General features: G+C 37.5%; 2 protein-coding genes across 3 annotated transcripts in view; both read right to left on the bottom strand.

The window, feature by feature from the left end:
• Positions 1-12,059, bottom strand: part of scai (suppressor of cancer cell invasion) — a 32,493-nt gene extending 20,434 nt beyond the window's left edge. Inside the window, exons 1-4 of one of the 2 annotated variants that reach the window (XM_004575046.3) lie at positions 11,786-12,059; positions 8,066-8,190; positions 888-983; positions 682-768 (exon numbers count right to left, since the gene is read on the bottom strand). In XM_004575046.3, coding sequence (XP_004575103.1) covers positions 682-768; positions 888-983; positions 8,066-8,172 — 290 coding nt within the window. In that variant the 5' untranslated portion in view covers positions 8,173-8,190; positions 11,786-12,059. Of the gene's footprint in view, positions 1-681; positions 769-887; positions 984-8,065; positions 8,191-11,785 lie in introns of those variants that run through there. The other variant, XM_004575047.3, reaches the window with a different exon arrangement.
• Positions 12,060-13,603: 1,544 nt separating this feature from the next.
• On the bottom strand, positions 13,604-21,238 carry LOC101475652 (serine/threonine-protein phosphatase 6 catalytic subunit). Its single transcript, XM_004575045.5, has 7 exons — positions 21,079-21,238; positions 19,862-19,957; positions 18,108-18,173; positions 17,415-17,556; positions 17,222-17,301; positions 14,816-15,025; positions 13,604-14,711 (listed from the first exon to the last, which is right to left on the bottom strand). Exons 1-7 carry the CDS (start codon positions 21,151-21,153, stop codon positions 14,463-14,465), a joined length of 918 nt encoding a protein of 305 aa, XP_004575102.1. The 5' UTR covers positions 21,154-21,238; the 3' UTR covers positions 13,604-14,462.
• Between the last annotated feature and the right edge of the window lie 450 nt (positions 21,239-21,688).

The following is a 21,688-nucleotide window of genomic DNA, read 5'->3' as shown; positions in this document are numbered from 1 at the left end:
TGTGGGCTGTAAAAACAGTGTTTGGACGTTTCCTGCTTATGCAGAAGTGGCTAATTTCATCATGCCCAACACTTTGCCAGTTCTTTTTTTTTCCCTTAACGGTTGCTGGAAAAAACCTTCTAGGTGCAGTAGGGATGGGAAAGATTTCAGTTTGTGTGCAGGAGGAGTAAAATAGTGGTGCAGGCTGCGGCGTGTATAAGGACATAATTTTTTGTTTTTATTGCACAAAAAGAAAATTGCGCGATGGTAAAGTGGAGACTGCATCCAATACAGTAACATCTGCATTGTGCTGCTAACAAAACTTCAGATCTTTGCAAGCGCCTGCACAGACAGCATGCTATCGCTAAGCCAGCCAAGAACAATAATTCTATGTTAGTGTTTGATATTTTAGTGTACTGTCGTTTTCTCAAAGAATGTACGTGATGCTGAAATAAAATCAGTGGCAAGTCTTCATGAAAACGGTAAAATATACTGTCGTCTTCCACCATCTGAGTTAGGGAAGATATGCTGATACTAAACAGACATGGAATTTTCGGGACCCTATGTTGGGACCCCAATAAGCAGTCCACTTCATTCAAAAGGCAACAACACATGTATCCTACCTGATGACTACCCTATCCTTAGTCAAATTAATAATGCTGCAAAACATTGATACATGACTCAGGAGGCCCTGTCACTTACTAGTAGTGGTAATAAAGCTGTCCAATTTTGGATGCAACTTCACCAATCTGCCATCTCTTCAGTCCATACCGACTGTCCAGAACCTGCCTGTCAGTAAGTATACAAAGATGTCAAACTTAACATTGAGACAGTGATAAAACCAACCCTTAGAAAGAAAAAAGAACATTCTTCATTCAAGTATTTAAACGGTACAAGAAAAAAATAACCTGTGTTGTTGCTGGAATTTCCATAGCTTAGTGTAGACGTCAAAGGTCCGCCCAAAGTAGGACTGCCACTGCTTGTGTCCATATTGAGGAAGGTCTCTGCAGCAAAAGACGGCATAAAAGAGGAAAGAGAAGGCAAGAAAAGCACACAAAAAATTCAACTGATTGTGCTCAGCCTTTCAAACAAACTCCAATAAAAAGAACAGTGAAAACATTCGTGAAACAGAGTTGTTAGCACTCTTGGTGCTTTTTGTGACCCCAGTTACTTTTTTTTGTTCAAGGAAAAGCGATGACCTTTTTGTTCCATTACATGCAACACACATTATACAAATTTGTACAGAAATGGGGCGTCTTTTTACCCAGAGCTCAGTAATTATTTGAAAACTATTTTTTCAATTGCAACGATGCCTTCCAGTGACCGGTTTTTGAGAAAAGTGATTATTAAGCCACATTTAGTGTTGCAAAGATGCTCTCTGTTTGTCTTGAGTTTTACATCCAGCATATCCCTTCCTGAAAGCTCAAGGATATCTCACATGTTCAGCTTACAATTATCCTTGTCTTATCACTCGAAGGCCACACACACCGGGCAGCTTAAAGCCTTACCTTAAAATGTTAATGAATGCTATTAATTAGATTTTCCTTTCTTCATGCTCCAATATTCAACCAGTAAAATGTGCTAAACAGCTTTTTAAAGCAGGTTAACAATTACAGTAAAGAAAATGACACCATGCTGCACATTGTTATTAGCTATGGTTAATTTTCAAACCTTTTCAAGCTTTTAAATTTTCAAGGTAAACTTAAAATACACTTTTTATTCTCATAAAACCACCATGCACTAAAGACAGAAAACTACAATAAATGCACATTAACTGAGACAAAACCCTACATGGATAGCATACATAATTAGTGTATTCTGATACACACATATGAGAATATATTGATGGTATTAAATTTGATCCTAGCTGATCTCTTCTTACAATGCTCACACGCCAACATTACTACAGTGAATGGTGAACAACCAAAATTAAACTGGATGTTTAACAATAGTGCTTCATATTTCAACAATACTCTGAATTTGTGCGCCCTCTAAATCCTAACTTTGACCTGATGACCCGCTCCCTCTGTCAATGATTCAAATGTGACCAAAAGGCAGCGTCAGCCCTGACTAATGCATCACAAACCCAGTGCGTCACTTTCATCTCAGAACAAAACAAGCAGAAGGCACCAGGGTACAAAAGGATGGCTGGCTGATTATCTAGCTCATAAGACGCTTTCACAATACTTCACTCATAATTTTTAAACATACAATATGATTATTGTATGAGTATTGCAATAACATATACTGAGATTTATCACCTTTTCTAAAAAATAATAATAAAATAAATTATGTCCTAAAAGTTAATCTGTTTTATCCAGTAAGATGAAGTTATGATGGGCATTATTGTAAGAGCCAGGAAGCAGGCACTTTCAGTCCTGCCTGTCTGTAAAATTAACAAAGAAAGTATTAATTTACCAGGATAACACAATAACTTGTGTCTGAAAAGTATTATGTTTCTCTTTTCATCTTAAAGTCCCAGATTTAAGCTGAAATAAAAATCATTCTATTAGCAACTAGACATAAACAGTGGCAGCCTACCTTACCAACCTTGATCAATAACAAAAATATGGTGCCAAGCCACCAGAAACACAGAAAAACAAACAGTAGGGCTAGAATGTTTTAGAGATTTCCCAACTTCCAGCCATTAACCACAATCGCTAGATCCCTGGCTGTACGAAACTGCATGCCAAAGATCCTTGGGCAAGATACAAACCCCAAGTTGCTCTCCGGTGCAACGACTGGAGTGAGCATGTCTTTTTTCACACCTTTCAGTCTTTAACTTATTAATGGGATGCTTTTGCAGACTGTGAGTACATTTGAAAATAGCAAAATGAAGCACCAACATCGGTCATGGCTTTGGTTTATATCTGTGTCAGTTTTTCATTCAGCAGAACAGAGTCACTAAGAGCTAGGCTTCAAAAGGCAATATTAGCTAAAATTTTACTATTGGAAAAGTAAATGCAAGTTAACTTCGAAACTTTTCATAAAAACTGGGAGTACCCAACATATCCATGTCAGTCGGGGGCCTGGCCCCATTTTGTACTCAATTTCTTAGTGTCAGTTCTGGCCAGCTTGGCTTATATCAAATGGCAGGTTTACCAACTCAGCAGGAAAACTCCTGCTACTCCAGATGGCCAGTCTCTGTTTATTCAACAGTTTTTCTGAAGCTTTCTGAAGCTGTGATAGCCACTCTAACAATATCGCAAGAAACAAATCCAAAAGAAATGTGACTAGGAATGCATCTGAGGACTAGATTAAGTGTAAACTACAATATCTTGCTTCGTGTATGACAAAAAGAAAACAAGCAACCTTAAGAACCAAGTAAGGCCAAGGCTTCAGTCAGGGTGATTTGTGTAGTTGCCATTTTTTGAATTGTTGTGAGCAGCATGACCCTTGTCAGTTTTTTGTTGGTTTTTTTTTTTTACAACTCCAACAGCAAACTCTAATCTTAGAATCTTTTCTAGATGTAAGGAATTGTGTACAAAAGACAAAAGTGTAAAAAAACCAAAGAGCTTCTACGCTTAAGCGCTTTAAAGCTTTGCTGTATTGATGACAGCTTTGTACATGCTTGGCAACATCTTAACATTCAGCTTCTCACCCAGAATGGGTAGTGTTATTGATAAAATTTCTTCCTTTCTTATTGTGTGTTCAGACCCAACACAAATGGCACTTTTAGATCCAATAAAGGACTAGATGTTACAATCCCAGTCTACAGCATAAAATCCTCTTCTGTTGTTACATTGTATTTATATTAAGTCACATCGAAACAAACAAACAAACCACAGTAACAATTTTGCAAATAAAAAGCGTGAGTAGTTACTTTTGCTGTGATTTTATGCACGGGACAAAGTAACAGTAACTTTATTAAGATGTGGATTGCCGTCTAATTGGGTCTGCCTGTTTTGGACATATTAATTTGTCCTCCTTTTAGTAGATTGCCTAACTCATGCCTGAAATGAACAGGCTACTTCTATGCTTATAAATAAATTACTTAGTGAAAAATCTAGGACCAGTACTGCTTCTTGATCTCAGGAGTTCTGCTCAGAGTGTGAGGGACACTTCTTTTTCCTTCTGTAACATTCAGTAAGCTGCAGCAAGTAAATGGTAAATGGCCTGTATTTATATAGCGCCTAACTAGTCCCTAAGGACCCCAAAGCGCTTTACATATCCAGTCATCCACCCATTCACACACACATTCACACACTGGTGATGGTAAGCTACATTGTAGCCACAGCCACCCTGGGGCGCACTGACAGAGGCGAGGCTGCCGGACACTGGCGCCACCGGGCCCTCAGAAACATCATAGAGACATCATGTTGCTTCTAGCTTTCTCTCTAAGTGATCATCTCACTTGTAAAATGTAAATAAAAGCGCAGTTGGTATCTTTGATTTATGTCCGTGATCATTCTGTCAGCTGACATTGCGGACGAGAAGAAGCAGCATAACAAGAAGGTGGAACATAAAATGCAATTGGGGCAAACTCCAACAACGGGTGGAAATGAATCCACTAAAATGGCTTGCACTCTATAGCAATCACAATTAGTTTCTAAAGAGTGTAAATAGGTCAGCAATGCTCAGCTGATAACTGCTTCAGTTATAAAATGTTTCAAACTTCAAATCAGGAAAGTACGACAAATAGCCATAAGTGGCATGAGTTAGTTAATTGTGTTGATGCATAAATGTTGCCCATCCCGTTTCCAAGATATACGTTTATAAGAAAGATATTAAAGATTGGAGATCGCTAGTGATTATGTCAACATTAGCCATGGCTCTCACTCTAGATGAATCACAGAGATTATATCTCTTAAAACGGGAACCTTCATTCATTTTTTCAGCAGAAGACTAATAGCAAAGACATACAGGAAAGCGCCTAAAGGACATCCCTGTTTCACCCCACTGGAAACAAAAGGTTCACTCAAAAAGCCATTTACTTTTACTTACACAATGGACTTTTATGAAAATTCACATATGTCTATATCACTGTCTACAAGTAGGAATGTGAAACATAAACGCTTTCTTTTGATGCAAACCTATATAAAGAAGCCTGTGTCATTGCCAGTATATACAATTTCTCTTAAAGTTATCTCACATCTGAAGACTACAAGTCTATTTTTATCAATAATGATACACACATCATTAACTCCATTCATTAGAATTTTAGCTAATATTTTATAATCCACATTCCTTATAGATTGCTGCCTGTAATTATTTAAATTTTGATTTGATTTTGATTTTATTGATTAGCATTCAAATTCAAATCTCAGTGAAAACAGTGAAAAAAAAACCAAACAAACAGTGAAAACAGAACAAAAATCTACCATAAAGAAAGAAAGCATGAGACAAGGCTAATCAAAAGGTATTGGCTGAAGCATTTGCTTATTACGCCAACCCTTTTCACAAAATATCTTTTTGTATGCAGCTCCTGTACACAGGGCTTGAAGAAAATAATAAAACAAAGCAAAAACCAAACAAACAAACAAACAAACAAAAAAAACAACAAAGAAAAAAAAACAAAACTTTCCACCTTAGATAAGTAACTACATCAAAGCAAAAGAATCAAGAGGTTTTTTTCTTTCCTCCTTTTTGCTCTTTTCATTCTTGATTTATATATTTTTCTATTACTCTATTTTTAAACATGTTTTTAAACAAGGAAAATGAACCACACCTTTTTAAATCACTGTCATAACTATTCCACAGGTTAACTCCTCTAACAGAAACACATCTCTGCTTTATATTTGTCCTTATCTTGTTTTTTTTAAAGAAATCTGTTCCCCTTAAGTCATATTGACTCTCTCTGACTTTGAACAGCTTCTGAGTACTGGGGCAAAGCAAGTTATTTTGTGCTTTATACATTATCTGTGCCATTTTATATTCAACTAAATCATAAAATTTCAGGGTATTCAGATTAATAAACAAAATGTTAGTTGGTTCTATATAGTTTGATTGGTTTATAATTCTTATAGCTTTTTTTTGTAACTTGAAAATATGAAGAGTGTTCGTTTTATATGCATTACCCCATATCTCCAGACAGTAAGTCATATATGGAAGCAACAGAGTACAATAAAGTGTGTATAATGTTTTTTTGTTCAGGACATGCTTTGTTTTATAGAGAATAGCAATGGTTTTTGACATTTTTGTTTTCACGTGGTTTATATGAGACTTCCAACTCAGCTTATCATCAATTATCACTCCAAGAAATTTATTTTCGTACACTCTTTCAATTTCAATTCCATTAACCCTTATTTTATATACATTTTTCATTTGTCTAGTGCCAAAAATAATCAATTTTGTTTTCTTTATATTTAATGATAACTTATTTACATCAAACCAGTTTTTTAATATATTTAACTCCTTTTCCGCTGTAGTCAGAAGCTGTTCTAAGTTTTTACCTGAGCAGTACAGAGTGGTATCATCAGCAAACAATACACATTTTAACAGTTTGGAAACACTACATATGTCATTTATATATAATATAAATAATTTAGGGCCCAGCACAGAGCCCTGAGGAACACCACAAGTTACCTTCAACTGCTTAGATTTTACATTATTGAATTCGACATATTGATATCTTTCATCCAGGTAACTTTTCATCCACTTGTATGCTATCCCTCTTATGCCATATCTCTCTAGTTTATTCATTAATATAGAATGATCAATTGTATCAAACGCCTTTTTTAAGTCTATAAAAACACCAACAGTATATTCCTTATTATCTATTGCATTAGATATCCCTTCAACAAGTTCCATCACTGCCATTGAAGTGGACCTTTTCACTCTAAAGCCATATTGGTTATCACTTAGGAGATTATGCTTCTCAATATATTTATCAAGTCTATTAACAAATAACTTTTCTAAAATTTTTGAGAACTGTGGGAGTAGTGATATTGGCCTATAATTGGTAAACTGACATCTCTCTCCGTTTTTATGGATTGGAATAACTTTTGCTATTTTCATTTGTGAGGGAAACACACCAGTTTGAAAGGACAGATTACAAATGTATGCGAAAGGTTGCACTATATATTCTATAATACTTTTAACTAATATCATGTCAATACCAAAACAGTCAGTGGACTTTTTATTTTTAAATGTCTTCACAATGTTAATTATTTCTCTATGAGTTGCAGCACCAATAAACATGGAGGACACATTCTGAGTAATATGTTTATTCAGGTCGTTATTATTTCTTGACTCTGGAATTTCTTTTGCTAAATTAAAGCCAACATTTACAAAGAAATCATTAAATTCATTTGCAATGTCTTTAGTTTTATCAAGCACAATATCTTTATCTTTTTTAAAATAATCTGGATAATTCTTATTTTTTGAGCCCTTTTTGGTTATAAATCACAATCATCGCCATTTTTATGAAATAAACACACGACTATCCATCTTACTCGTGTGTAACACAGGTCTATCCATTCCTGCCATTACTCAATCTGAATGAAGCCATGAAGAACATTACCAAAAAGGCGACATTCACAGATTACTGAAGCCACCAATGTGGCACATTCCAGGTCGTGTCACAATCCTACTGTCCAAGATGATACTGGTATACATTTTTATGTGATTTAAAAAACAAAAAAGAAAAAGAAAGTCATATTACGATATGAATGAAATAGCAATGCAATAGGTGGAAACTGGTTTTAGCATTTGAACCAAAACCTTGGAGAATGCCAACAAAATGTTTCATATGCATGCATTTTATTCATTTTATCTGCCTGCAGAAGTTTCAGGATATCAGATTTTATGTTTAAAACACATTTGTTTTGACTAACGTGATATTCTGCTCATTTCATTCTTAGTTATAATTTAATAAATGAATGCAAGCACCCAAAAATGTTTATGGTTTACATTGTATTCATTTTTAAGCCATCAAATAACAAATTTACAAATTTACATGAGCTACACATCAATCCACCCCTCTAACAGACAGGGCACACCACTTCCTACACTGGTACCGAATGCTGCAGAATAATCCAGTGAAAACACACTCTTGAGGGGTATCTGTTCAATGCACTGTAAACCAATGTTAGAGTAGAAAACACAGTCCAGCAGACAGAAGAAAACAAAGTAAATTCCAACCAACCGTAGCCCATTGAAGAGTTGCTTGGACTTGTCCAGGAGATAGCAGAAGTCTGTGACAGTCTTCCTTTCACCTAATGGAATATCATCCTCAGTCTCAGCTCCAGTCATGACACTGACTTTTCACACCTGAATTTAAAGAGAAATACAGACCGTATACGGTCGATACTCTATAGACTGATGGTGATGGATTAAAGAAAACATTTCAGTTACAAAAAAATATTAGTACTCATTGAAACGGAAGGAAACTACATGAAAGTCAGCCAATCAGAACTTGTGACTGACTAAAGAGGAACAATTTAGACCGTTAAAATGAAGCAAAAGATTGTTGTTGTTTTTTTTGTCTTGATTTCCGGAGCAAATTCCTGATACTGTCTATCCTGTAACACTTACATCATTAGTAAACTCCAGTTGTTTTTAAACATCTATAAATAAATTTGATTTGACTTGAAAATAATCTAGTCATATGTAACATGTTGATATGCATGGTTGTACTACTGAACAAACACTGATAATTGGAGTTATCCAAGCGTCTTACTGGTGCCCTACTTACTTATGAATAGAAATAAGAAACTATGGAGGAGGAAATGCATCACATGGTCACCCTTTTTTTAGGTTGACCTGGGATGTCCCATATTTCATTCTCACAGTGGCTGCAGTCTCCAGTTTGCTAAGGATGTACAATCAGGTCAAGGCAGCAGACAGCTAGGGCACAATGTTCAGCTAATGCTCTGCATGTTAAAATCATTTGCAGCTAATGACAATTTTACCGTGCTATAAACATGTCTGGCTATAGCCCCTAAGTTACTGTGCATGTGTGTGGCTCTACATCTGTTTGGCTTTTAAGTAATGTAAATCCATAATTTCAAACTGAAGAGTTAAAAAAGGAATTTTTTTATACATTGAAATTCAATATAAACCTCACCTTAACAGATTTTTCAGATTAATTAAGCACTGCCTAAAAGTATAATTTTCCTGTACTTGTGTGGGCATTTGATGCCATGACGGTGTATGTGGTGAGAAACGGCAATAGCAACAAACAAAGCCCTGTCACATTGAGTAGTTATGTATGTAGCTGCATGTCATGAAATACAGTTAACAGTCCATTAATCCTTTTCTGAGTGGGCGTGCCTGTGGGCGTCAGTGTTTGCAGTAGCAGAGTCGGGATGTTAACTGAACTGTTATGTATGATGGATTATACCAAGTTATTCCAGAATAGATACAATGACAGTAAAGGGCTATTCTAAGTGTTTCTACATTTCTAATATTATGATTTAGGGCTGGGCCATATTATACCGTTCACGGTAATACCGGTATAATGTTAGGCAACTATAGGAAAATGAAATATCGCGATAGAATGGGAGTAAAACGCGCATGCGCAGTGCCTTTGTTTTCATACGCACATGGCCGATTGTTGAGTGAAACAGATGAACCAGAATTGGTTTGTAAAAATGGTGAAACTTCCGTGATGTGGAACTGGTTTGGTGTTTGTCCGTCAGATACACAACAAAGCACATTTTTTTGCAGAACATGCAAGCGGCCGTTGTTATTGTCATATTTGTCGGACTAAGATGCTCTTAAATCTGGAAGTAATCTGGGTCCTAAACTCTGTATGCTTCAGGTCAACCAACACTGCAGCATCACTGAGAGTTAAAAACTGTCTCAATTCTTTCATCTTTAATAAAACGATCAGCATTGCTGCTTTACCAGGTGTAACTATAAAGTTTAACTTCCAGGCATCCATGAAAACAAAATTTATTACATTTAACGGAGTTAGAAGTTAGCAGGAAGCTATCGGAAGTTAGCTCGCTAGTTACCTAAGCATGATATAGCATGTTCAGACTGAGAGATTTCTGAAAAAATTCAAACGTACAGCTCTGCTATCACTTCCAACATAAATGAAGACAGGAAACTAAACAGCAGTGACGTTTGTAGGGTTACTGAAGTTGGGCTAGCTGGTATATAATGATGTGCTACGTGATCGCTAGCGACACAGCTATGTTAGCATAACATAAACAGTGAAGCTGGAGGACGAACACTAACACTTTTCCACTTATAAAAGTTAACGTGAAGGTTCCTCATGGCTAGAGACAAATTCAATCGCATGGCAGGATGCTGTAAACGGACCAAACTTCAGTCAGGAGAACAACTGAGATAATCCATCCACAATACGAGGTTAGTCATTAATATACTGCAACAACATGGGAATAGAGCAGCTGCCAGAGAATTCAACATTAATGAATCAATGGTACAGAAGTGGAGGAAGCAAGAAGAATGAGTTTAATAAAGTTTGATTTATCTGACTGCTTTGTTTCGCTTAATGTGCCTTATAATCCTGTGCACCTTATGGTCCGAAAAATACGTACTGCACACTGCAGTTTAATGTTGCAAAGCACCTCTTTTAACTTCAGTGGATATTATACATGGTTATGCTCAGGATATGTCAGCCCATTTCTACTGGAAATGCCTTTTGGTTAAACTTTCAGCAAGGAATTTGCATTTGCACTGTTACATTTTTATAAAGCTTTTAATGTACATAAAAACCAGCTTCTTGTTTAAGTGAAAATAAATGGAAGGTTGTCTTTTTGCACTAGTAATGTTGTGGAGTTGTATTTTGTCTCGCATCAATTATATCGTCAGTTATATCGTTATCGCAAATTTTCAAATATATATCGTGATAAATATTTTTGGCCATATCGCCCTGCTCTATTATGATTACAGTTTAGTCCAATGCTAGATTAGCAAAGTCTAGAGTTAAGTGAGTTAGTGGGATGGTGACTATCACTGTGCGCAGGAAAACTTGTGAACGGAACTCAAGCTATCTTTACTTAACTTATGTAATGAAGTAAATGAGTGTAATGACGTGGAATGACACGTCATTACACTCATTTACTTTGGGGTGCTGCTTATATTTTTATTTAAATAAATACGTTTAGGCTATGGTAAAAGTGAGGTTTTTCATGTAAAGATTTTTCAGAATATGCTGCGAACACTTCTGTCTTGTAAGTTAGAGTGCCCTAGCTGCTTCTTAAATAAGACATGCGAAGACGGCACCTTGGTTATTTTTGTATTGTCTAATTATTTCATGAAACTGATGTTCTTTGTATGAAGTGTGTGAAGCCTTATTTTACTTGTAGTACCTAAAACTTATGCTCAGTTTTAAATGAAGGCGAGAAGCTGTGAGAGAAGGTCTGCATGACAATCTCATGCTATACATCATGTGTACCATTGTTTTCTCTCGCTTTCCCTTGTGGCTTACTTATCATGTTAACAGCAGCAGAGTTGGTAAAAACCTGTCTCACCTGTGAACATCTCTTTGTTCCAAACCAACACAACATGCAGCACAAGTAGTATTTGTCACTATGTTTGGAAGAAAGATCTCCAAAAATAACAATCAAGTTTGGAGAATTTTTTTTTTAAAAATTAGGTAAACTGAATACCAATATTATTATCACTGGTAGATGGGTGGCATTCATTTAAATCCAATTCAAATTTCTGTCTTTGCCGGTAAAAATCTGTATCAAAGAGCGTGATTGTGCTATGAGCTCTAATAACATAGCTCATTCCTGATATCTAACATCAGCATCATGAATAAAATCTCAACATAATAAGCATCTGGATATTAAAGATAACAGAGAATACCACATATATGCAGGTGACACTGAGTGCTGGCGGTTGCAGGGCTTTAACCGCCTCTGCTTGTGTAATTGCCATTTGTTCTTACCTGTGCAGCCGGCTAACGGTGACAAACTGTACTATCTTTCACAGAGATGCTTCTCAAAAATCACAGCGAAAGCCTCGACGAGCTCTACTGCTGAAGCGCGACTTTCCTGGCATCTCAGTGCGTGGAAGTGCCACCAGACCGGCTAACGAGTTCCCCCGCAGCGTTGACTGGACTGCTGTCTGTCCGAGCTTGAACGCTGCTCAAAGGCTGTGACAGGCGACGAGAAACAGAAGGCAGGGTGAGGACCGCCGCTGGCACTACTCCACTCCAACTGGCTAGCTATTTCCGGGTCAACTATTTCAAAATAAGAGCTTCACATCGTTACAGTTTTTAATAGCCAAAATTTTTACCAGTAGTAGTATGATCCTATGATTCCTTAATGCCATTTTAGATAATGATTACAAAATACTGGTGGCTCAAAGGTGGAGTGTTTCAATATTAACATTCAATTCAGGCTTAGGTGGCTGGCTTCAGGGTCACCTGATCCAGCCCAGCCCTAGTTGAAGAATCGTAAAAAGGAGTGGGGTTGTCTGTGTATTGAATCCAAACTGGGAGCTGTTTCCACAGAGGAGGGCCCTGAAAGCTGAAGGTTTTGCCTCTCATTCAACCTTTACATATCCAACAAACCACAAATAAAACTAGGGTGTCGTGGGGTGTAGTTTGTGGCTCTGTTCAGGGGAGGGGTGGAGCAGAGGATTCAGGGTGTGGTGACAGGGGAGGCTGGTTGGTGCCTAAAAGGCCCCGGGAAATGAATTTTCCAGGTGACTCATTACAACCCAATGGCCGGTCACATGGGATATGATAAAACTCTGGAGCAGATAATGGCCTGATTTTATTGGCCGGTCATCCTAGCGGATGTGCGCCAATGGTGCGCATTCTGCCTGGAGTTTCAGCTGGTTAACCAGCCAGCCATTCCAAAAGTGCCTTTGCACTCACTGACATTAATAGAGGTCCCTTTTGAGTGCATAGGTATGGTCCTCACTGGGCCATTTCACTGGAATGCATGGGAATAAGGCTTTGTACTAGTTGTGGTCGATTACGGTATCTCGAAGCAGTGCTGCTATGCACCATTTCTGCAATAAGTGTGGGGCAGGCGGTGTTTCAGATCCTCAAATAGATACTGAATGACCAGGGCACACCATTCTGTAAATCTGTTCGGACCAGTATGTACCACCCTCAGACTGATGGGCTGGTGGAGCAGCTGAATAACACTTTAAAGTTCATGATTTGTAAGTTTAGTCACGAGGATGAAGGCAATTGAGCTCGCTGGTTAGCACATCTGTTGTTTGCGGGAGGCCTCCACGGGTTTTCTCCCTTTGAGTCGCTGTTCCGCAGAAAGCCGCAGGGGGTTTTGGACCTAGTTAACAAAAATTTGAGGAAGGTCCAAGCCTAGCAAAAAATTGAAATTTAAACACATTTAAACTTAAAAAAAAAAAAAAAAAAGTTAATCACATTGATTTTACATTCTTTCCAAGTGTCATAGTGTAAAGCCAAAAAGGATAAAAAAAATAAATAAACTGAGCTTGTTTTAGGAGTAAACCCACACCAAATTAATACCTATAGAAGAAACAGAAACAAGCACTGGTGCCCTGGATGTTTGATCTGTTGTCTGATGATTGATGGAGAGAACTTCAAAAAGTGCATTTTGGGTAAATTTTGAAGGGTCACGTCAGGTAAGAGATGTGGTTGCTCTAGATAGCTTCTGTCATTTGAAACCTCTCCCTTTTACCTACATTTAGCCTCAGTAAATTTGAGTTTGGCAATCCTGGGCCAAAATTACATCATTAGTAAGGTTCAAATGACAACTACTTGCAAATATTAAGGAAGAATGTTTTATTGAAATTAAAACAACAACAACAAAAAACAAAAACAGGAAAACAATGTTAAAGAGGCCTATGCTCTCCTAGAATTACAGCTACTTTTCAGCTATTTATTTTTCCACAATTAAAGATTCTGCTTATAAAATGCCATAATTCATCACACTGCAGAGATGGATGGGAAATTTTAAAAAGAAAGATACCTGTGGGAACTTGCCATTTAAAAAAGAAAAAAAAAAATCCATGTGCAGTAGCAAGACACTTTTTGAACTGAATAAATAAAAAAGGAAAACTAAACTGAAGCTAAAGTATGAAATCAGCAGTTAAGGCAAAACGCTGAGAGAATCGCTCAGGAGCTTTTTACACAGTGAATCAAAGGAAACAGTATTTATCACGTCACTTATATGCATCTATTGTTGGCACGCGCTACTATAAATATTTGTCAATTACTTTCCTTGGGAGGGATACATAAGATCAAAAATTGTAATTATTTAAAATATGAAGTCATTTAACAGTATGAGTCTGGCATTGGGCGTATAAAAAGATATTTTTCCTACTTTTATGGCAGAATGTGGGTGTGGTGCAAACAGACTGTAGCTTAAAGAAACTCTTTGCTACTCAAAACACTCTTAACTTGTGTTAATTTCCTAAAACATGTTGTGAGTTTACAAAAAAGGAAGGAAGCACGGCATGGATCTGATGGCTGACCCAACAGGTGCTCTTCAGCTGCACAGAGAGAAGTGCAAAAAACAAAATCCAGGAAGTCTTATAAGATTTCCTGCATGTAATCTTTTGCTGAATAATATTTGAGGGATGAGAAGTCCAGAGGGTAGCGCTAAGAGAAAACTTCCGCTTTATCATTAGAGAAAGTAGGGGGTGGTTGTTCGAGGAGGTATCACACGTTCAGAGTCGGGAACGGCTCGAAACAGCTTGGGCTCTCGTCTGTTGACGTCCTTGAAGACCATGATGGAGGCAATGTTCCCACAGCGGTAGCAGTAGTTGGGCGCTGACCACACGGTCACCAGTTTCTCATCAAACATGAACTTGTAGCCTTCGTGAACCAGCTGGTGTGCACGGCAGATGAGCTTCAAGTTGTTGATGTGAACAAACTAAAACACAACAGATTAGAGAAGTAAGTAAAAGGAGGTTGACACACCTGGGTTAAAGGATGCTTTCCAATGACTGGTTTTCCAACACGGATGGCTCAACATACCTCATTAGTAACCTTGGAGCCAAAAAGCCAGCCAGCACCTCGTGGACTGATAGCCCAGGTGTCCACATCCTCTGGATCTGACCACACAAGATCACAAAAAGCCCCCTTGTGAGGAATCTCCTGGTTGCGTTCGATGGTTCGGATCTGGTCCAAAGTCTTGATGTCCGGTGAGAGACCACCATGGACACACAGGATCTGCTCATCTATCAACTGGGATTAGGGTTTAAAACATACTATTATGAACAAATCAATGAATAAACCCAAGTCAATAGACATCTCTATTAGCAACACTTCAAAGTTGCCATCTGCTTGTCTCTGTTCTACTCTTTCACAAACTGGAAAATCCTGACAGCAGAACAACTTTCAGGAAAGTTTGAAGTGCAGTACATTCAGCTGCTAAAGAGTGCTCATGAGATCTGGTAGCAGAACTGAAGAGGGCAGTGTCAGAGTGTTTTCACACCTTCTGTGTTTAGTCCGTTTAAATCAAAGTCTGGTTTGTTTTCCTCCTTGGCCAGATTCATTTGTGCAGATGTGAATCGCCAAACAAGCATACTGAGACCATTTGGAGGAAGTGGTCTCAGAGCAGTTCTGAATCAACTCCAGAACGGTTTGTTTATGGAGTGAACATGATCTGACCTCAATCTAGGACTGCAGCTATCGATTATTTTTGAAATCAAGGAATCTATTGATTATTCCATTGATCAATCATGTAATATGCTAAGAAATACTTTCTTCTTATAATAAGCAATAAATATCCGAAAAAGAGAAAAAAAACCCAAGGCTTTCAGAATGAACTGCTCACTGGTTTTTGAGAAGATTTTAGAAACTGCAATGTTTTAAAACTTAACTGCATACAACAAATTTAAACTCAACTCTTCGATTGCATGTATGTGGCATATTAAAATTCTTTTAAAAGAAACATTTTCTTAAATACAAAAATACATAAATAATCCCAATACAGTCAAAAGACATATATTCAATCTAAACTAAGGCATAACAAATTATCTTTACTATGTCTTCTTTCTGGCTTCCTAACATTAATAGGAGGCAAAAAGAGTTCTGAAACGAGGCAGTTCTGGTGTCCGCTCATGTTTGAGTTCAGTGTGCAAGTAAACTTGGTAATCAGACTAAGTTAACAGTTCATCTGCATATTTTAATATAAATTCAGGAGGCTCGTTGGTTAAACGTCTCCATTGTTTAACACATTGGCAGGCTACACAGCCGTGTGTTAAACAATGCATTGAAGCAAAGAATGTGGGTCGAAGATTTTTTATAATCAAATTATTTGAATTACTCAATGGATCCTTGCAGCCCTTGATCCAGACCAACTACCAAGTGTGCATTGTAGCCATGTACGCTTTGTATTATAGATTGTGGAAAGGTACTATAGATGAAAAAATGATCTGTATGAGCTAGCAACTAGCTGTGAACGTAAATTCTCCGACGGTCCCACAAACACCACCTTCTTCCTGTATTTGCTCACTCCCCAGACACACCTGGCCAATAAGTGGACTAAATATTCTCACATGGTTTCTAGCGGCTCATTCTGGTTTCCTTTGAGTTCACTTGGATTTTTCTCAAACCAAATCATAGGGAAAAGCTACAAGTTTATTAACTCATAAATTGATTGGGACCAGAATAAACCATCTATTGATGTGAAAACACCCTTACTCTACAAAAATGTCTGCCACACTTTACTGTTCTTACTCTTCTCTAAAAGCAAGAACACATCCAAAATCATAAGTGAGCTGAAGCCTTGGATGCATAATTTCTTGAAATCTATCTTCCTGCTGTTGAAACAGACTAGCTTGCGATGACGGTCATGGTTATGATTCTGCCTGTGTCATGACCATTTTCAATAGGTTTAGCACTGATTGCATCTAGCGTTTATGTATGGAGTGAGTTGTTTTCTGGCGTTCTATAGTTTTGTGTTGGTAATACACCTGTTACAGAAGATTATATGGATACTTATATATCCATAAGATCATTAAAAGAAAGAAGTAACCTCAGAGTACTTTTTAATTGAATTCCTGGAGAATTATTGCCTTGATCCTTGTTGTGCTCTGTCTGTGATGATGAATACTGTAATAAATATTTAATGCAAAGCTAACTGCCTGCTGGATAAAGGCACCTTTTAATATTAAACCCCCCAAAATTAAGAAAATGTTATGTAAACCAGTGTGCTCTTTGTTTTGTTGTGATGCTAAAGACCCAATGTTTTAAATTGCAGCTTATTATGATAATGTATTAAATGAAGTAACAAGCAGCCATTTACATAAAGATAACATACAGGGGGTGAATAGCTACTTAAGATGTCTTTATGGATGCACTGGTTCCAATTATGCTGCATTTAAAAAGGAACAATAGTTAAATGTCATGTAACCGGAGAGAAGGAATCAGACTTACAGCTGCCACAGTCAGCATATCAAACACTTTCGTGCAATACCGCCAGGCATTTGCATTTCCATACTTTGTCTGACACTCATCTAAAACAAACAACAGACAAACAGAAAATGTAAACCATTGTTAATAATGAATTTTGAACTTAGTAAACACACAAAAAATGTATTTCCATAAATACATGAAGTGAAGTACATACCATAAAATCCATACACTTGAGTTATCTGTCTGCTCTCATGGTTCCCTCGAAGGAGTGTGATACGATCTGGCCACTTGGCTTTTAAAGCTAGCAGGTGTGTAAAAGTCTCCAAGCTATAATATCCTCTGTCTACAAAATCTCCCTGGGAAGAAGAACAAGAAGACATTATTAAAGACTCAGACACTAAAAAGGTTCTGGAAAAGGTGGATATTTGTATGAGAACAGAACACCTGCTTTTTATTTTAACTAGTTGCATTAAACTTGCAAATGCAGACTGGTTAAAGCAACATGTAACTAGGGATGTTCCTGGTGACCAATTTCTTAGTCGACTAAACGAAGAAACAATATAAACTAACCCACTAGTCTAAAAGTAAGACACGCTCCGATATTAAGTTACATTTGAGAACCGTTTAATGGGAAATTTCAAAAACTAATAACAAAGGCATCTGAAACTATTAATCACGTTCTTCAATAATGAGTCCTGCCACTTAAATGTGCGGCACCTCACATCATGTATTATCAACATTACACGTTATTCAAAAATTCTCAATGATAGGTTTTCATGGGCTGATTCAGCTGCTGAGAGGCATTACAATTTTATGTAATGGTATTACAACATGCCTAACAGCCTTCATCATTCAGATTTATTTAAATGTGCTGCAGCTCAGGCAAAAGTAAAGGGAGCTTACTTACCATGAAAATGTAATTTGTGTCTGGTACTTGGCCTCCAGTTCTGAAGAGCTCGCATAGATCATAAAACTAGAGAGGAAGATTAAGAAGAACTCATCAATCAAAATATTTAAATTAGAACTAGCACACGTACCAATAAACCTTGAAACCAAAATGAACTAAACTGGGGTACGAAAAACCCCTTTTCCACTAGTAACTACTTGATTCAACTTGGTTTTTAGGGTTTCCCAACAGGTACCAGTACTGGTAAAAGTACCTGGTACCAGCTACTTTTTATAGTACCGACTCAGCCGGGGTTCCAATGAGCCGAGTCGAGCCTGACGTCAATTGACTGCATGCCATCACTGGATAAATCAAGAGTGACTCCTTCACAAGAATCAAACCCGGAATTTTTGAAACCAGGCAACGAGGGAAATGGCTACACACAAACTAACACCGTGGTCCAATGACAAGGTGCAGATGTTTACTAATGGTTTAGCAGTGAGTATATTATTGTCTTGATGTTCTCAGTTGTTGTGTGCCATAATGACCTCACCCACATTAATTGCAATTAAAAATGACCGGAGCAGAGTAGAGCAGAGTCAAGTTGAGCAGAGCCAAGTAGGTGCTAGTGAAAAAAAGAATCCTAACTTAACTTATTTCCAAATTATATTCGTATTATAAATGCTTTTTATGACTGCAATAACATATTGCCACCGATCCTATATTGGGGTGGCTGTAGCTTTAGAGGTAGAGGTAGAGTGGGTCATTTACTGATTGGGAGGTTGCCGTTTCAATCCCTAGCTGCTCCAGTCTGCATGCCAAATATCCTTCAACAAGATACTAACCCCAAGTTGCTATCTGATGCCTCCATCGGTCTGAATGTGTGTGAATGTTAGATGGAAAGCGCTTAAAGCATAGAAAAAAGTGCTTGTGTGAATGAGGCGTGTTATATAAAGCGCCCTGAGTGCTCTGGGAGAGTAGAAAAGCTCTACATAAGAATCACTCCATTTACCATCTAAATGGAGTGATTCCATTTAGATGGTAAATGGTACGCTTTTCTTGTTAGCGGTTTCTTTCTCTCTCTTTTTTGCTACAAGTTGACTCATGGCACAGGGTACACCACTGCTCATGATGGAATGAGACCTGTTATCTCGGAGGAGCTACAGAGTAGACAATGGTGCTGCAGAGCTGGAGCTAAACAAAGAGCTGAGGTGGAAGAGTGGGATATGAAATGTCCATTCCAGCTATTATATGGGGAATGTGAGGTCCTTGGATAATAAGATGGACAAGCTTGTAGTGGTGATTCAGACCCAAAGCGAATACTGATTGGCTTCCCAAACTTGCAAAAACAGTTGAACAAATTTGTCCACCTGAAAAAAAAAGTGCTGAAGTCTTGGACAACTTCACATCAACAGCATGCTGAACTGAAGCTGCAGACAAGAAGGGGCTAAGTAAAAACTGTTTCCTAAAACAGAAGTGCAGCAAATATTACAGATGCTCAATCAGTCTGTTGTGGTTTTATTGCCATTTTAAAACTCAATTTGCTTTGATGATGATTAAATATTTTACTGGTCAATAATAATAATAATAATAATAATAATAATAATAATAATAATAACAATAATAATATTCACTTCTGTAATCAAAAGTATTTTCAAAATATGGGATAAATAAAGCATTTTTTTCTTCTTCTGTATTTTGCCCATGGTGAAAATTGTGCATCACCCTGGGAGAAAATTATAGAAGAAGAAAAAACAAAAATCACACAGACCTACCTGACCATGAATGTCTCCACAAACTGTAACCGGAGTAGCGACTGGCTGAACATTTGATTCTTCAAGCAGCAAATCACAAACATAATCACATAATCTCTACAGGAGGAAAAACACAACACTGTTAGTGGACACAGGCACCTGGAAACACACTATATTAAAGGCAGCATGTGTATCACACAGCCCATTAAATTCTATTCTTACAGATGGACTGTAAAATGGGAAATGGGTTGGGATTTACATTCTGTGCTGCATCTTGTGCAACAATACTTTTACATGCAGACTGAAGGATCTTCCACTATCTCCCGAACCACAGCACTAGAAACGCTAGAACTCTTTAAAGGCGATTTGTAGGCATGATCTGTGACAAGGTAGGCACTCAGCTGAGTGCTATGTTTCTGCAGTCATGTGACTTTCACATTTCATATTTCTGTGGTAATCTTGTAAGTAGTTTAACTGCTAGTTACAGTTAATTAAACTAGCTGTAGTCCAGATTTTTCCCTATGTCAGATCGGGCACTAATAGGGGCCATCTATTTCCAAGTATGAAGTAATTAATGTCCTACTGAATATTAACTTGTTTTTTAAGTGAAACATTTTCACAGCAGTGTGACTAAAGGACTCAAATGGGATGTAAAGAATACAGTTAGGAACTACTTTGATCTCAGTTCATTCTGAGACATTTACAAAGTCAAAATGACTCCTTTTTCAGAAAGTTTCATTTTTCTTTGCAACGCACTCAGAGTCTGTCTGATATTTAGCTCTGCTCTGATCGCCGTTTGAAGCAAAGCCTCAGAGCAGAGGGATGAATAAACGTATAGATGTTGTCTTCCTTATGCTATTTACACCCCCAGTGCACATTTCATCGGAATATTTCGGCTACCATGATATCTTTCCACAGTTAAACCTATATCTTATATTTAAAGTTAATACGGCTTATGGTAACGGCAGACACTGACACAGCAGTGGTTCCCATTACAATGTTTTAAGTGGCACCTTCCTCACTATTCACACCGACGTGTTTAACAGAGTCAACATGCGTTATAATTCTGTGAGATTCATTTTTAAAAGCTGAAACAAACAACAGAGTATTACTTGAGCGTGAAACCCAGTTAAAACTACCGGCCACATTTGTTGAACAAACCTCGTCTAGTCGCACCATGACCTTTTACGAATACTAACAGAGCTTATCTGAAGTTAAATCCAGAAACTTCGACTCACCTTTAGATCATTTTCAGGCAGATATTTGCACTGTCTCGCTATTTCTACGTACTTATCGAGGTCTAAAGGCGCCATTATCGAAACGCTAAAAGCAGCTAAACTGCAGCTAGCTTCCTTTTCTTCTTCCTGTTCGCTCGCCGCTCCTTCATTTTCAACTTCAATTCCCTGCATCAAATCAGCCTACCACATCCTGCCCACATTTTCAAAATAAAACTATTTACCAATGACACAGAGGCTAGTAATGAACAGCAACTAAATTAAACTTAGAAATGTCAAGAAAGAAAATATATAATCTACCATAAGTGCTCATTTAAGTAAATTTCCGGCTGATAATAGCGAATGTTATAATACCTTTATGTCGAACGTCGCATTGAAAGGAAATGAACTGAAGCCAACTTGACTCTCGTCAATGGGCTTTATTGTGCAACTAAACCAAACATCGCCCCCTGTTGGTACGAGCACTGTGTCATCCACTTGTTTACATACAGTATTATGGAAGCCACACATTGCGCGGGGCAACGAAAGCAGTCACGTTACATAACAAACTTTACTAACATTAAATAAATAATAACTTGACCCAAAAAAATAAATCAATGACTTTATTTAAAAT

Source organism: Maylandia zebra, linkage group LG7, assembly GCF_041146795.1.
Source record: "Maylandia zebra isolate NMK-2024a linkage group LG7, Mzebra_GT3a, whole genome shotgun sequence".
Taxonomy (NCBI): domain Eukaryota; kingdom Metazoa; phylum Chordata; class Actinopteri; order Cichliformes; family Cichlidae; genus Maylandia; species Maylandia zebra.
The sequence above is the reverse complement of the archived record's forward strand: the minus strand, read 5'-3'. Positions and strand labels throughout refer to the sequence as shown.

Coding starts and splice junctions, on each gene's coding strand:
- LOC101475652 (XM_004575045.5), bottom strand. CDS start 21,153: ATGGCGCCTTTAGACCTCGATAAGTACGTAGAAATAGCGAGACAGTGC. Junction 19,958..21,078: donor TGCCTGAAAATGATCTAAAG/GTGAGTCGAAGT, acceptor TTCCTCCTGTAG/AGATTATGTGATTATGTTTG. Junction 17,302..17,414: donor TCAAGTGTATGGATTTTATG/GTATGTACTTCA, acceptor TGTTTGTTTTAG/ATGAGTGTCAGACAAAGTAT.